The 15,251-nt window shown below is 45.8% G+C and overlaps 2 protein-coding genes across 5 annotated transcripts in view; one reads left to right on the top strand and one right to left on the bottom strand.

Moving 5' to 3' along the window:
* arhgap18 (Rho GTPase activating protein 18) overlaps nucleotides 1-2,094 on the top strand; it is a 16,279-nt gene extending 14,185 nt beyond the window's left edge. Inside the window, exon 15 of the mRNA XM_049004567.1 lies at nucleotides 140-2,094. Coding sequence (XP_048860524.1) covers nucleotides 140-231 — 92 coding nt within the window. The 3' untranslated portion in view covers nucleotides 232-2,094. The remainder of the gene's footprint in view (nucleotides 1-139) is intronic.
* LOC125727690 (enoyl-[acyl-carrier-protein] reductase, mitochondrial) lies at nucleotides 1,793-15,251 on the bottom strand. 4 transcript variants are annotated; one of them, XM_049004570.1, is made up of 10 exons: nucleotides 14,844-15,249; nucleotides 11,474-11,571; nucleotides 10,164-10,295; nucleotides 9,648-9,791; nucleotides 9,429-9,531; nucleotides 9,240-9,342; nucleotides 3,114-3,187; nucleotides 2,949-3,009; nucleotides 2,392-2,464; nucleotides 1,793-2,315 (listed from the first exon to the last, which is right to left on the bottom strand). In XM_049004570.1, exons 1-10 carry the CDS (start codon nucleotides 15,008-15,010, stop codon nucleotides 2,155-2,157), a joined length of 1,116 nt encoding a protein of 371 aa, XP_048860527.1. In that variant the 5' UTR covers nucleotides 15,011-15,249; the 3' UTR covers nucleotides 1,793-2,154. The 4 variants fall into 4 exon arrangements, with proteins under 4 accessions (XP_048860527.1, XP_048860525.1, XP_048860528.1 ...); XM_049004568.1 differs by having other exon boundaries at nucleotides 1,793-2,464; nucleotides 14,844-15,250; XM_049004571.1 differs by lacking the exons at nucleotides 2,949-3,009; nucleotides 3,114-3,187 and having other exon boundaries at nucleotides 14,844-15,250.

Here is a 15,251-nt window from a genome sequence, read left to right as displayed (position 1 = left end):
AAAAAATATACACGTCAGAACTGCTTTCATTCAGTAAACAAAAGTGTTATTCTAAATGCAGCGTAACTTATCACTGATGTTAACTCTGTTCGGTATTTTTTCCACAAGTGTGTATATATTTCTGGTGTCTTTTACACAGATGAGCGCTGCTTGGACGAAGAGGCCTACATGAAGAATGTGATAGAGCTGAACCCCAGTGCGGAGTGGGTTATAAAGCCGGTGCCTCACTAAGACGTGCAGGCCTGTACCCCCATCGCCACCTGCAGTGCTCTGCTCTGCCCCTGCACCAATATACCCGACATGCTCATTCCAGAACCGAACCCTACACTCATAACTGTCATCCCATCCCGTGGTTCCCCTGCCCGAGCCGGGCTCTACAAACCACCTCTGGGTGTGCAGCCAGTGTGGAATAGGTTACGGTGTGACATTTAAGTGCTTTTATAGAGAATACACCTCTATGGATGCTTACATCATGCTCGGAAACATGGCTCATCAAAGTGGGCCAGAATCCTCGTAACGTAATTTTTATGCTGATCAGTTGGCTAATTCTGTTTTTAAGTTTATTTATTTTAATTAATAGATATTTATTTAACAACCCAGAAAATACTGACCTATCATTCAATTCCTGATATTTGTTGCATATGTAATCATTAGCTAATTTTAACATGAATAATACTGGTCTTAGTGAAATTTTTTATTTACACTAATTAGGTAATTAATGTACTGGCCCTCCAGTCAGCTGACATAGCTTATGATCAGGTGTTCTGTTAATTATGTAGCACAGCATAGCATTGTCCAGTATCTCAAGGCTTTTAAAACTATTTAGTTACTGTTTTTTTTAACATCCAACAGATATTTTTTGAGGACCTGTTTGAGTCCCTTGCAATCGCTAACGTTTTATATTTTCTCAACACCAAGTGCAGGTTCGTTGGGTTATAATTCTTTTGTGATTAATGCCTTAAAGATTAATTTTGCATATTTGTCAACAAAACTGTACTTCAGAAGCACTAAATGCCAAATTGTGTGTGAAGCTTAAAGGGGTGATATTTGACAGAGGTGACGCATATCTCGCTGTCCATCGCTGTGGGCTGAGGGGTATCCATGGCATCGAGGCAGCCCTCACTGCATCGTCCTTAATAGCGCAGAGTTTTATCCTGCGGCCACTAGAGGGCGTCTGTGAGGTTTCTTTACAGTCATAGGAATGTTTTTAGCCTTATTTTACAGGTAAATTGACTGATCTGGTGTTTAATGATGACATGCCGGTCAGACTAAACCCTGATGTATAGGTTTAGAAGATTTTTTTCCCCCCCCAAGGGACAGATCTGTAAATAGACTTGGTATCACTTGTCCCATGTCATAAAGCTCAGGAAGACGGAACCACTAAAGCCTAGTTCATACTTCCCTTTTCCACATGCTGCTATGGCCTGTACACAAACATTTGTCAACACACTGCATTTGCCTGCAGACGATCAAAGTTGGCACCAGCATGCTGCAGAGATCCCACCAGACCAGCAGAGGGAAAAATGGATGAATCCTGGTCTGAATGAATTCTCTTTTTTGCCAAGCGTCAGGCGATATTTTTATGCGAGTTCGTTCCCCAGAATGCGTATGCGTAGTGCAGATGTGTATTTGTATGAGTAGCCCTGCACCTCCTCGCACAGCTCTTCTCCTCTCTTTCTTTGCTGTTCTCTGCTCTGTGAGAGTTAGTGCTGCCACCTCCTGGAAACGCCTAGTGATGTTCATTGCACATGAGCAGTTGATGCACAAGTAGTCCTCGGCACCCACAATCTGGGCTATTACGACATTTACATCACTCACCCTGTGTATACACCGTCACTGTGTGGAAAAGTGAGGTATGATGTAGACTTAGACCTCTGCTAAAAGTCACATCCCACAATTCCGTTGGGCAGCAAACTTAAATACTACTGTATGATCTAAATTTGAAAGTTATGGAATGCCAGAGATTTATGGTTCCTGTAGACGATGTAAATTGAGTGGAGTGATTTATTTACTGTGAATACCTGTTGAAGGGTCCTTTGAACTCGGAGCTAACCACTAAGCCTTTTTATGTAAATAAATGAATAATTAATGCTTGTCTGGCACCCGTGCACTTTTTATGATCGTCGACATTTGGACGTTGGGTCCATAAGAAGTCTACATGAGGAGGACATGCTTCTGCTGATGGGCGCACTCGGTCATATCCAGGGCATGCGCATAGTCCCCAAATGGCACCTGGACGCATCGGGGGAGGGACAGGCGGCCGGACTGCAGGAGGTCGCAGAGGGAGGCGACCATGGCCTGCAGCTTGGCTGGGTCTGATATGGAGAAACATGGTGGTTACGAGAATGTCTCCAAGCAGCTTTGGTGTTTCATGTTGGTCTTCCTGTTTACCTTTTCTGTGGTCTCTCTTCCACATGGTCATCCAGAATCCCCTCAGAGTTATGTTTTTGAATATTAGCACTTTCTGTTTGGGAATGGATTGAGAAGCCTTATTAGTGTTTTGTTTGTTTGTTTGGTTTTTTTACCACCACAGTGCAGAGCAAGTTCAGTTGTGCTCACATTATACGTACGTCGGGTGATGACAAAATGATTACTTCAGGAATCATTTGTTGTATTTTTTTGGCCCCGCTAGATGGTGTTCTTGGTTTGCTTTGGGCCATGCTTTATGCCCTTTTTTGCAGAGAGAGTGCCATCTAGTGGGCTCAAAAAATACAGCAAATGGTTCATCATGTGTCATTTTGTCCATAGCTTCTTATCTATTTATTTGGTAGATGCTGTTGTCCAAAGCAATATGTATTCAAGAGAGAGAATGCGGAAGAAGCTTAGGTCTGTCAGACAGCCAGTTTAGGCGCTATAAGCTCAGCTTCCACAGAGGAACCAAAACATGTGCAGGATGGTTATGGGGAAAAGAGCTGCAAATACACTGCTTACAAACATCTTTCACTTACAGCAGGAACTGGCAGTGGTTTCTTGGACATTCCTCCATATGTTACCAGTGTTCCTTCGTGACTAATAGGAAGTAGACTTTGTTAGTGTAGCCAATGCAGAGTATGACGACATGTACAGTTCTAATCCATAAGTGTTGGAGGTTAAAGGCTAGAAAATCCACTTACTCTAGTTGAGAGAGAAGATATCCGCTGTATGGACCCCCAACACAGTTCAGACCTAGCTTAGGCCTTGGGACCTCCTGAGCCAAAAGTACAATGGACTCGGTTTCTAGAATTCTGTGACAGGGAAGTGCAGCTCTTCTACAGAAGTTCCATTGTAGATACTTATGCTATACTGGAATAATGTGCAGGGGTTGAACAAAGAAACCAAAAGCACAGAGTCAAAAGTGTTTGAGGTTTCACACCTATATTTGCAGTGTCCTCACTGATCGCACATTCTATCAGTAAGAGCCAAGATCAGTGATGGTTTCGGTTGCAATATCATAGCATTCCCTGAGTCCAGTAGTTCTAGATGGTGTTTTGGCAGAGCAAGTCAGGAAACATTTTCCTCCGCCAGCATCACACAGTGACCTGGCCACTGTTCTGCAAAAGGAACGGCTCAAAATCCCTCTGGCCACTATGCAGGACTTGTATCTGTCATTCCCAAGATGAACGGATGCTTTATTGACCACAAAAGGAGGCCCTACCCCATAATGATAAGTTATTGTGGTCAAAAACCAGGTTTTTAAGTTTCATTGTTCAACCCCTGTACTATGTGTGTAATATGCCTGAAAAATGTTTATGGAATATTTCATACATCTAGTGTTGAAATATTTCTTTTCATTTTAGCATTAATAGGTAAGGTAGCTTCTGGAACATGCCATAAAGCTAAACACAGACAAACTGGGCCCTTCAGAAACACCTACCTAGAGATAATATGACGTACATGTACATTAGTGTCTGTACTGGCTTGTGGTCCATTACGGACATTACAGAGCTGAAGCACTAAGATTCTGAGGGGCCGCATAGCAAGTTGAGTCTGAACTGGATCCGGGTAAAAAGTTGTTTAGAAATCGCCACAGATCCGTAAACTGGATCTGCTCTGACTCGTACGTGTTTGATAGTCAAAAGTTAAATTCGGATCTGGGCCAAATGGGACTGGTGAGTGGCTCACTGGGCTAAGTCGCTGTGCTTGTGATCGGAAAGTTGAGGTTGGTGGTTCAAGCCCGCCCTCAGCAGGGTGGTTGCCGGGCAGACCCTTGAAAGCACTGACTGGCCCTGTGGTGTGTGGCGTGTGGAGGAGTGTGTGGAGGAGTGTGTGGTGTGGTGTGTGTGGAGTGTGTGTGTGAGAGAGAGAGATCACACTGCAGGATCAGTCAGTGTGCTCGAGGGCCTGCCCTGTAACTATTCTGCCAAGGGCAGGCTCGAGCACACTGACTTGATCACAAGCACAGAGGATTAGCCACCTACCAGTCCATTTTTCAAAAAAGAATTTTTGACAAAAAAAAAAAAAGCCCTGTGAATATCTGGCCAAGGCTGGGCTTGAACCAGCAACCTTCTGATCACAGATACAGAGGCTTAGCCTGCAGCGCCACTCGCCATCCCTGGAGATATATTCTGTTTTTCGTATATATGTCTTTTTTTCCCTAGCTTGCCAAATAAAGGATTCACACGCATGTAGCATCTGTCTCTGTGTGTTAGAGTTAAGGCCCTTGCTCTAGGGTCTGCCCTGCGACTATTCGGCCAAGGCTGGGCTTGAACCTGCGACTTTCTGATCACAGATACAGAGGCTTAGCCTGCAGCGCCACTCGCCACCCCAGGGGGTGTGGCCTGTATTTCGTATATATGTCTTTTTTTTCCCCTATCTTGCCAAATAAAGGATTCACACACATGTGGCACCTGTCTCTGTGTGTGTTAGAGTTAAGGCCCTTGCTCTAGGGTCTGCCCTGTGACTATTCGGCCAAGGCTGGGCTTGAACCTGCGACTTTCTGATCACAGATACAGAGGCTTAGCCTGCAGCGCCACTCGCCACCCCAGGGGGCATGGCCTGTATTTCGTATATATGTCTTTTTTTCCCTATCTTGCCAAATAAAGGATTCACACACATGTGGCACCTGTCTCTATGTGTTAGAGTTAAGGCCCTTGCTCTGTGATTATTCTGCCAAGGCTGGGCTTGAACCAGCGACCTTCAGATCACAGACACAGAGGCTTAGCCTGCAGCGCCACTTGCCACCCCAGGGGGTGTGGCCTGTATTTCGTATATATGTCTTTTTTTCCCTATCTTGCCAAATAAAGGATTCACACACATGTGGCACCTGTCTCTATGTGTTAGAGTTAAGGCCCTTGCTCTGTGATTATTCTGCCAAGGCTGGGCTTGAACCAGCGACCTTCAGATCACAGACACAGAGGCTTAGCCTGCAGCGCCACTCGCCACCCCAGGGGGTGTGGCCTGTATTTTATATATATGTCTTTTTTTCCCTATCTTGCCAAATAAAGGATTCACACACATGTGGCACCTGTCTCTATGTGTTAGAGTTAAGGCCCTTGCTCTGTGATTATTCTGCCAAGGCTGGGCTTGAACCAGCGACCTTCAGATCACAGACACAGAGGCTTAGCCTGCAGCGCCACTTGCCACCCCAGGGGGTGTGGCCTGTATTTCGTATATATGTCTTTTTTTCCCTATCTTGCCAAATAAAGGATTCACACACATGTGGCACCTGTCTCTGTGTGTTGGAGCTAAGGCCCTTGCTCTGTGATTATTCTGCCAAGGCTGGGCTTGAACCAGCGACCTTCAGATCACAGACACAGAGGCTTAGCCTGCAGCGCCACTCGCCACCCCAGAGGGCGTGGCCTGTATTTCGTATATATGTCTTTTTTTCCCTATCTTGCCAAATAAAGGATTCACACACATGTGGCACCTGTCTCTGTGTGTGTTAGAGTTAAGGCCCTTGCTCTGTGATTATTCTGCCAAGGCTGGGCTTGAACCAGCGACATTCAGATCACAGACACAGAGGCTTAGCCTGCAGCGCCACTCCCCACCCCAGGGGGCGTGGCCTGTATTTCGTATATATGTCTTTTTTTCCCTATCTTGCCAAATAAAGGATTCACACACATGTGGCACCTGTCTCTGTGTGTTGGAGCTAAGGCCCTTGCTCTAGGGTTTGCCCTGTGATTATTCGGCCAAGGCTGGGCTTGAACCAGCGATCTTTTTGATCGCAGGCACGGTCACTCAGTGCGTCGCGCCACCATCCATCCTCTGACCAGCTGCCATTAAGGGTTCATGAACGTTTTCCTCCACCAGCATCACATACTGACCTGGCCACTGTTCTGCAAGAGGAACGGCTCAGAATCCCTCTGGCCACTATGCAGGACTTGTATCTGTCATTCCCAAAATGAAATGATGCGTTATTGGCCACAAAAGGAGGCCCTACCCCATAATGAATGGGACTGGTGAGTGGCTCACTGGGCTAAGTCGCTGTGCTTGTGATCGGAAAGTTGAGGTTGGTGGTTCAAGCCCGCCCTCAGCAGGGTGGTTGCTGGGCAGACCCTGGAAAGCACTGACTGGCCCTGTGGTGTGTGGCGTGTGGAGCAGTGTGTGGAGGAGTGTGTGGTGCGGTGTGTGTGGAGTGTGTGAGAGAGAGAGAGATCACACTGCAGGATCAGTCAGTGTGCTCGAGGGCCTGCCCTGTAACTATTCTGCCAAGGGCAGGCTCGAGCACACTGACTTGATCACAAGCACAGAGGATTAGCCACCCACCAGTCCATTTTTCCAAAAAATTTTTTTGACAAAAAAAAAAAAGCCCTGTGAATATCTGGCCAAGGGTGGGCTTGAACCAGCAACCTTCTGATCACAGATACAGAGGCTTAGCCTGCAGCGCCACTCACCATCCCTGGAGATATATTCTGTTTTTCGTATATATGTCTTTTTTTCCCTAGCTTGCCAAATAAAGGATTCACATACACGTAGCCCCTGTCTCTGTGTGTGTTAGAGTTAAGGCCCTTGCTCTAGGGGCTGCCCTGTGACTATTCGGCCAAGGCTGGGCTTGAACCTGCGACTTTCTGATCACAGATACAGAGGCTTAGCCTGCAGCGCCACTCGCCACCCCTGAGGGCGTGGCCTGTATTTCGTATATATGTCTTTTTTTCCCTATCTTGCCAAATAAAGGATTCACACACATGTGGCACCTGTCTCTGTGTGTTGGAGCTAAGGCCCTTGCTCTGTGATTATTCTGCCAAGGCTGGGCTTGAACCAGCGACCTTCAGATCACAGACACAGAGGCTTAGCCTGCAGCGCCACTCGCCACCCCAGGGGGTGTGGCCTGTATTTCGTATATATGTCTTTTTTTCCCTATCTTGCCAAATAAAGGATTCACACACATGTGGCACCTGTCTCTGTGTGTTGGAGCTAAGGCCCTTGCTCTAGGGTTTGCCCTGTGATTATTCGGCCAAGGCTGGGCTTGAACCAGCGATCTTTTTGATCGCAGGCACGGTCACTCAGTGCGTCGCGCCACCATCCATCCTCTGACCAGCTGCCATTAAGGGTTCATGAACGTTTTCCTCCACCAGCATCAAATACTGACCTGGCCACTGTTCTGCAAGAGGAACGGCTCAGAATCCCTCTGGCCACTATGCAGGACTTGTATCTGTCATTCCCAAGATGAAATGATGCGCTATTGGCCACAAAAGGAGGCCCTACCCCCTAATGAATGGGACTGGTGAGTGGCTCACTGGGCTAAGTCGCTGTGCTTGTGATTGGAAAGTTGAGGTTGGTGGTTCAAGCCCGCCCTCAGCAGGGTGGTTGCCGGGCAGACCCTTGAAAGCACTGACTGGCCCTGTGGTGTGTGGCGTGTGGAGGAGTGTGTGGAGGAGTGTGTGGTGTGGTGTGTGTGGAGTGTGTGAGAGAGAGAGAGATCACACTGCAGGATCAGTCAGTGTGCTTGAGGGCCTGCCCTGTAACTATTCTGCCAAGGGCAGGCTTGAGCACACTGACTTGATCACAAGCACAGAGGATTAGCCACCCACCAGTCCATTTTTCCCAAAAATTTTTTTGACAAAAAAAAAATAAGCCCTGTGAATATCTGGCCAAGGGTGGGCTTGAACCAACAACCTTCTGATCACAGATACAGAGGCTTAGCCTGCAGCGCCACTCACCATCCCTGGAGATATATTCTGTTTTTCGTATATATGTCTTTTTTTCCCTAGCTTGCCAAATAAAGGATTCACACACATGTGGCACCTGTCTCTGTGTGTGTTAGAGTTAAGGCCCTTGCTCTAGGGTCTGCCCTGTGACTATTCGGCCAAGGCTGGGCTTGAACCTGCGACTTTCTGATCACAGATACAGAGGCTTAGCCTGCAGCGCCACTCGCCACCCCAGGGGGCGTGGCCTGTATTTCGTATATATGTCTTTTTTTTCCCCTATCTTGCCAAATAAAGGATTCACACACATGTGGCACCTGTCTCTGTGTGTGTTAGAGTTAAGGCCCTTGCTCTAGGGTCTGCCCTGTGACTATTCGGCCAAGGCCGGGCTTGAACCTGCGACTTTCTGATCACAGATACAGAGGCTTAGCCTGCAGCGCCACTCGCCACCCCAGGGGAGGTGGCCTGTATTTCGTATATATGTCTTTTTTCCCCTATCTTGCCAAATGATGTTATTGTGGTAAAAAACCAGGTTTTTAAGTTTCATTGTTCAACTCCTGTACTATGTGTGTAATATGCTTGAAAAATGTTTATGGAATATTTCATACATCTAGTGTTGAAATCTTTCTTTTCATTTTAGCATTAATAGGTAAGGTAGCTTCTGGAACATGCCATAAAGCTAAACACAGACAAACTGGGCCCTTCAGAACCACCTGCCTAGAGGTAATATGACGTACATGTACATTAGTGTCTGTACCGGCTTGTGGTCTGAGGTAATTCATTTGCTTCCAGGAGAATCTCCTGATAGACTACAAGTTGTGTGCTTATGGGAAATGGCTGTGGATACCTGGCTGCAGAGAGCCCAGGAGAGGGAGTGTCCTGCTGTAAAAGGCATCATTAATGAAATTGAGTCACATGACATGCATGTCCAGGGGACCACCATTGCCCACCTCAACTCTGAAATACATTCCCAGGATAAACTGGCTCCCTTCTTACTAATTCCAGTGCTTTTGGCTTCTTCTCTCCATTTGCCAGCTAAGCATAGACTGTTGTGTTTAATCAGTTCTGCTGGTTGCATTATTGCGTTATTCTGTATGCTACATACAGCTAACAATTTTCCTCTCTCCCTCCTCCAACATCCATGCTATCTCTTTTTCTTAATTCCTGCTCACTCACCTGGAATATTTTATCCATCTCTGACCCCTTCAGTGTCTCCTCTGTCACCACATAGTCTGCCCCCATGGACAGAAGTTCCTCCATCACTTCCTGTTGGTTGGGCCTGAGAAGAGTTGTCTTATTTTATTACACACTTTCATTTCTATTGAGCTTCTTTAAAACATTGTCTGTACTTCTGAGTGCTCATACCTATCCCTGATTACGCATATAGTCTTGACACCTAATGCTGCAGCAATCTGGATGACTGCTTGTCCCACTGCACTGTTGGCTCCGTTCTGAATAACAGTGTCCCCTATAGGTGGGAGGAGTGAATATCCGCACAGCAGATAATGTTTTTAATACAGTACATTACACTTGAGAAAGTAAATAGGCACGTACTGCATACCATCCCACTTGTGTACCACATACCTGGCCGTAGTGGCTGGAAGTCATGTAACATCCTATAAGCGGTGCAGGGGTTGACCCCAATGGTAGCTGCACCCAGCAGAGATATGTCCTTGGGAACCTTGATGATGTCATTCGCATCACACACTGCTTCTGTCCTCCATGTTCCTTGAACATTGCACAGGAGGGTGCTTAATACTGGCCTTTCAGGTAATAGCAGATTGATCTCTCACTTGATTAGGGTTCCAAGCCAAAGTGAAACAGAATAATGTCATCTGTATGCGCTGCAGGCCTTTTATGGAGCCAGGGACATATTCAGGGGCGGGGCCAAACGGTCACTGGCTCCAGCTGACAGCTATTGGCCCCCGGAGTGTCCCCTCCCCTGTAACTCACCTATTCAAAACATATCATTGGCTAATAATAAGGCTGAATAAATGATGGCCTCTCTTATACTCCTTACCCCCCGCCCACCACCACCTTGAAAACCAATCCTAGAATCGTCCCTGAAGGTAGCAGCATCTCGTTATTCGGATCTCTTACCAAAACCAGCCCCCACAGGAATGGCCCAGTCTCCAGGGCTCAAAGAGGTGACATCACTTCCTACTTCCATGACCTCCCCGACGCCTTCATTTCCTCCAACAGCAGGGAACGGTGGGCGTACTGGATACGTTCCTGAGCGGTAGTATAACCAATAAAAGCAGCACGATCATGCTTTATTGTTTAAAAATATGCTTGTAATGCTCATTCGTCATTTAGTTTATGTAAATGTGATAGATGCATGGGGGTGGCATTTACAGCGCTGTTACCTCACACCTTCGGCTCTCGGGGGGTCGTTCTGTGTGTGCGGAGTTTGCACCCCCACCCCCCATGGTGCATGGTTCCCCCCACAAAGGCGCAGAGTTAGGCTAACTGTGTGTGTGTGTGTGTGGATTCTCTTTTATGGACTGGCATCCTGTCCAGGGTGTAACCCAGCCTATGTCCTGTCCGGCCTGGGAAAGGCTCCAAGCCTCCCCACGACCCTGACCAGGAGAAGTGGTTAGAAGATGGATGGAACCTCAAAAAGATATCCCTACTGAAACTAAACAGGAAGTCTGCACAAATCTATCTCTAGTGTGCTTGTCGCTCAAAGTTAAACAGAATATTTATACTTGGTGAGATTATCTAGGTGAGAATATCTAGGTTGTCTAGGCTAACAGTGGTATTCTGGTTCTGTCCGGGTCTGACTCTCGCAGCTTCCTGCTCAGAGCTCTGCTGTCCTTCTCGGATCTCCACACCCTGGTTATACACTCCTTACCCTGTAAGCCTGCACCCCCACTGGCTCCGCCTCCCCATCAGAGCCTGTAGATGATGGTCCCCCGCTGGCTGCTGTTGCCCTGCTGTCTTTCATTCTTTCATTCTAACCCTACAGGCATGGTTTGTCCCTTGTCTGTCTGTCACCTCGTGGTGCCTGGTCCCACCTCCACTGCCCTCCTAAAACATGCCCTGGTGACTCCCCCGGCGTTAGGGTATCGATAAGCTGCTAATCTGGTTAACAACAATGTACAGCCGTGGAAAAAGTTGAGACCACAGCTCTCTCTCTCTCTCTCTCTCTCTCTCTCTCTGTCTCTCTCTCTCTCTCTCTCTCTCTCTCTCTCTCTCTATATATATATATATATATATATATATATATATATATATATTCATGAGATCTTCATATAGTATTTTATGTGGAAACATGTCTATTACCTAATATCATAAAAGATCTGATAACTAGTATTGTAGAAGTTCTGAGACGTGTAGAGTTTTCTGTTTTCCGTTTGTAGTGAACATGATATAATACGGCACTGAGGAAAATGCAGCTCGACATGCACCTTCTAGCATGTTGATATCAGCTGGATTCACTGGCGCAGCAAGTATCTTCAGTCTCACGCAGTGCTTATCCAGTGGCGCTAAGGCCAGTCTCTCCAGCCTTGGAACAGAAGACAGACATTTTATTGAAATGTTATTCAGTATTTACCTTTACTCTTTCATATGTTTTGTTGTCTGTGACCATTTGCTCAATGGAATGGTCTGCAGGTGAACTTCATTTAATATTTACACACTTTCCTATTTTGTTAGGTCAAATGGTTCAATAGCTCTGTCATGGGGGGGGAAATAGCACCCTCTAGCGTTTTAAATGGGAGTAAGCGCATCATTTCTCAGCAGACAAGTATTCAGTTGCTCTGCTGCCTTGTAACCAAAGCTGTTCGTTTTTCAAATTACATTTGTTGCTAAATATGACCTCCAGAGAAAGGTCACTTGTATTTTGACTTGTAGAAGCATAACTCTTGTTTGCTTGGATCCCTGCTCACCGGCAGTGCAGACAGCACTGCGATATTACTGCAAATATAGAGAAAATTATTTACAATAAAAGAAACGCAGTCATGTGGTAACAAAACACATCAAACTATTAAAGACCAAATGGCATAATGACCTCATCAGCTGGTTTTAGCTAGAGGTAGATTAATCTGGACTTAGACCACGTGCTCATGCAGAGTAAAGGGTAACCCTGCTGGTATCTTTAACTAGCTATTACTGAGCTGTCAAATGAATTTCTAACACAATTTGACTTAAACCCCATGCATTTCTGAAGAACGGTAAAAGAAAATCTATTTGCCCATTAAAATACTTCCTATCCAAATTCTCAATTTTAATTACTTGATTCACTTAAAAGTAGTAATTAGGTAGAACTGGTAGCATGGAAGAGCCTAAAATGTATGGGAAAAGCAGCTATTTTAAACTCTCACAATAACTTTAAAACACGATGATGCTAAACGTTGACAATGGATGAGAATCCCTCCTTCCACTGGGTTGGGTCCTCTAATGACCAACATAAGCATCATCAGCATGACTCAGTGGGTGTTAAATCTACAGCCTGGTCTGTGCTTGCTTTGTCTGCAGGGGGGGTGGAACTCCCCATAAGGCAAGTATAGGCAGCCCCCTAGCACCCACAAAAACCAGGGCCCCCATGAAGACAGAACTTACGTTTATGGATACAAGATAAATGATCATTTTACTTGTAGTAATATTTAAAGACAGTTTTCAGGATAGGCAAAGTTGCCACCCCCATCCAGGTACTAATGGACTATTCCAACTTTTTAGCAATCAGGTAGAACAATCATGATGCACAAGGAAACAGGGAGGGTCAAATAAACTTAATCATGGAACCATGAGACCAGCAGGGAAACTAAGAATGAGAATCAAACACTGAGAATATAACAAAGACAATACATAACCACACACACAGGCACCTAGCAAAGCCCAAACCCGAACAAGAAAACTGACACACACTGGGAAACAAAATCCAGTAATTACAAATAACGAGGAAACTGGTCTTGAACTCGTGACCACAAACTTCACAGCCACACACTCAGCCCATAGAGGTATGCGGTAGCCTGGGGGGAGCAGCTGCGGAAACACACTAAGGGCTGGAAGGACACAGGGAGGACAGGATGGCCAGTGACACCTGCTGGCAAAATGGGGGGAGGCACGAAAGGTTGGGGAGCAAGTGTGCTGACCCTGACACCAAGTTTATTTACGTAGCATTAATGTGTCTCACCAGGTGGGTATAACACAATTTATACGACTTAGAACATAAGCTTTACTCCAGGTATCTAGTACATATTGCCATAAGTTCATGGATGGTTTGGATTCAAGGATACCTCAGTACTCAAAGCACCACTTTAAATCTGCTTCTTAAATCCTGTTGGGATTTCAATATTACATCCCATATTATTCTTCAGTGGGTGGCATGGTGGTGCAATGGTTAGCACTGTTGCCTCACACCTCTAGGACCCAGGTTCGAGTCTCCGCCTGGGTTACATGTGTGTGGAGTTTGCATGTTCTCCCCATGTCATCGTGGGGTTTCCTCCGGGTACTCCGGTTTCCCCCCACAGTCCAAAAACATGCAGAGGCTAATTGGACTTGCTAAATTGCCCGTAGGAATGCATGTGTGAGTGAATGGTGTGTGAGTGTGCCCTGCGATGGGCTGGCCCCCCATCCTGGGTTGTTCCCTGCCTCGTACCCATTGCTTCCGGGATAGGCTCCGGACGCCCCGCGACCCAGTAGGATAAGCGGTTTGGAAAATGGATGGATGGATGGATTATTCTTCAGTGAATTAATAGGCTGTGGTGATTCTGCAATGCCAAAGGCTGATGAAATATCAGCAGAGTTGACAAGCTATTCCTCTCAGACTACAATTAGCTCTGAGTCTGACAAAAGCTCTCGCTACAGAGATAATCCATTACCATCATTGTGGTTATGTTTCGTACAGCTGTATGTGATCAAAGAGCAAATTTCCGAAACTAAATTTAGAAAAAATTTCTGTGGACTCAGTGAGTTTTGGAAATGTAATTAACAATCTCTGTTGGATTACATGAGGACTGAGTGAGTTCCGTGACACGATGAGGAAGCCTGACTTTAGGTCACTGGCGGTCTCATCTCAAAAACAACAAAAAATGGACTGAATGAGTTTTGGAAATTTGCTCTTCAAATATTTAACATGTACATGTTATTTCAAGATGTTGAGCATTGGCTTGACAAAGTGATAATTCTTCATTAGTAATTCATAGGGATTTATGGTACATGAATCCATCAAACACAGAGGCAGAGCTGTTTTACTGAACTAGCCCAGTTAGCTAGCAGCAAAAATTCTTAAGTTACACCCCTGTATACATGAATTTTGTCCTGTCACAAGTTTATTATAATACAACTCAAAATAGCTGTTGCTTCCTTACATTACATTGCTGTTTTGTCTGAACATTACGGTCTGTTACAGTCTTTTGTCCAATAAAGTTTAATGTTACTTCAAAAAAATCTCAGGAAACCAGCCAACAATAAATATTCTGCATGTATTTCTGCGTGAAAATGTAACCCTGACTGTTCCCCACTTTGTCCCCATAGCCTCTGGAATAGGATCCAGGTTATCTCAGATGGTGTTTAATCTGTGTTTAACAACCCACTCATTGGGGATCCCAAGACTGTCTGGGGGTCCCTGAGGACTGGGTTGACAAACACTGAACTCCACCATATATCCTGGCATATTATATATATATATATATATATATATATATATATATATATATATATATATATATATATATATATATATATATATATATGATGCTTGCTGGTAGACTCTGAATTTGCTGACTGCTCTCGCTGACTGATGTACTGTAATAGAGGAGTGAGCCGATTGCTTACCGCAGGACGTCTGTGTGAGCTCCATTCTCTCTGTACACCAGTGCAGAGCAGATGTGGAGGTTCCTCGCACTTTCTGCACACCGGGCAGTTCTCCGGTGCTCGCTTCGCTCCCACGCACGGTACCACACAGAGGCCCAAGTCTGCCTCACACGCCAAATTGCCCTCATGGCAACGTCCAGGAACAGATCAGCCTCTCTCTAGGAGGTAACCAGCCTGAGTTCACTTCTTCAGTCAGGAATATACCACCTGCACTGCTCCTGTCCACTTGGCACTGAATGGCTCCACCCTCCCTTCTGCTTGTTTTTGGTCACATTTACATAGCTCCACCCTCCCTGGCACTAAATGCCTCCACTGTCGCTGCTGCTTTTGTTGGGGCATATTTACAGAGCTCCACCTTCTCCAGCAGTG

The sequence above is a fragment of the Brienomyrus brachyistius genome, unplaced genomic scaffold (assembly GCF_023856365.1).
Source record: "Brienomyrus brachyistius isolate T26 unplaced genomic scaffold, BBRACH_0.4 scaffold112, whole genome shotgun sequence".
NCBI lineage: Eukaryota > Metazoa > Chordata > Actinopteri > Osteoglossiformes > Mormyridae > Brienomyrus > Brienomyrus brachyistius.
This window is presented reverse-complemented; position numbering and strand designations above follow the sequence as displayed.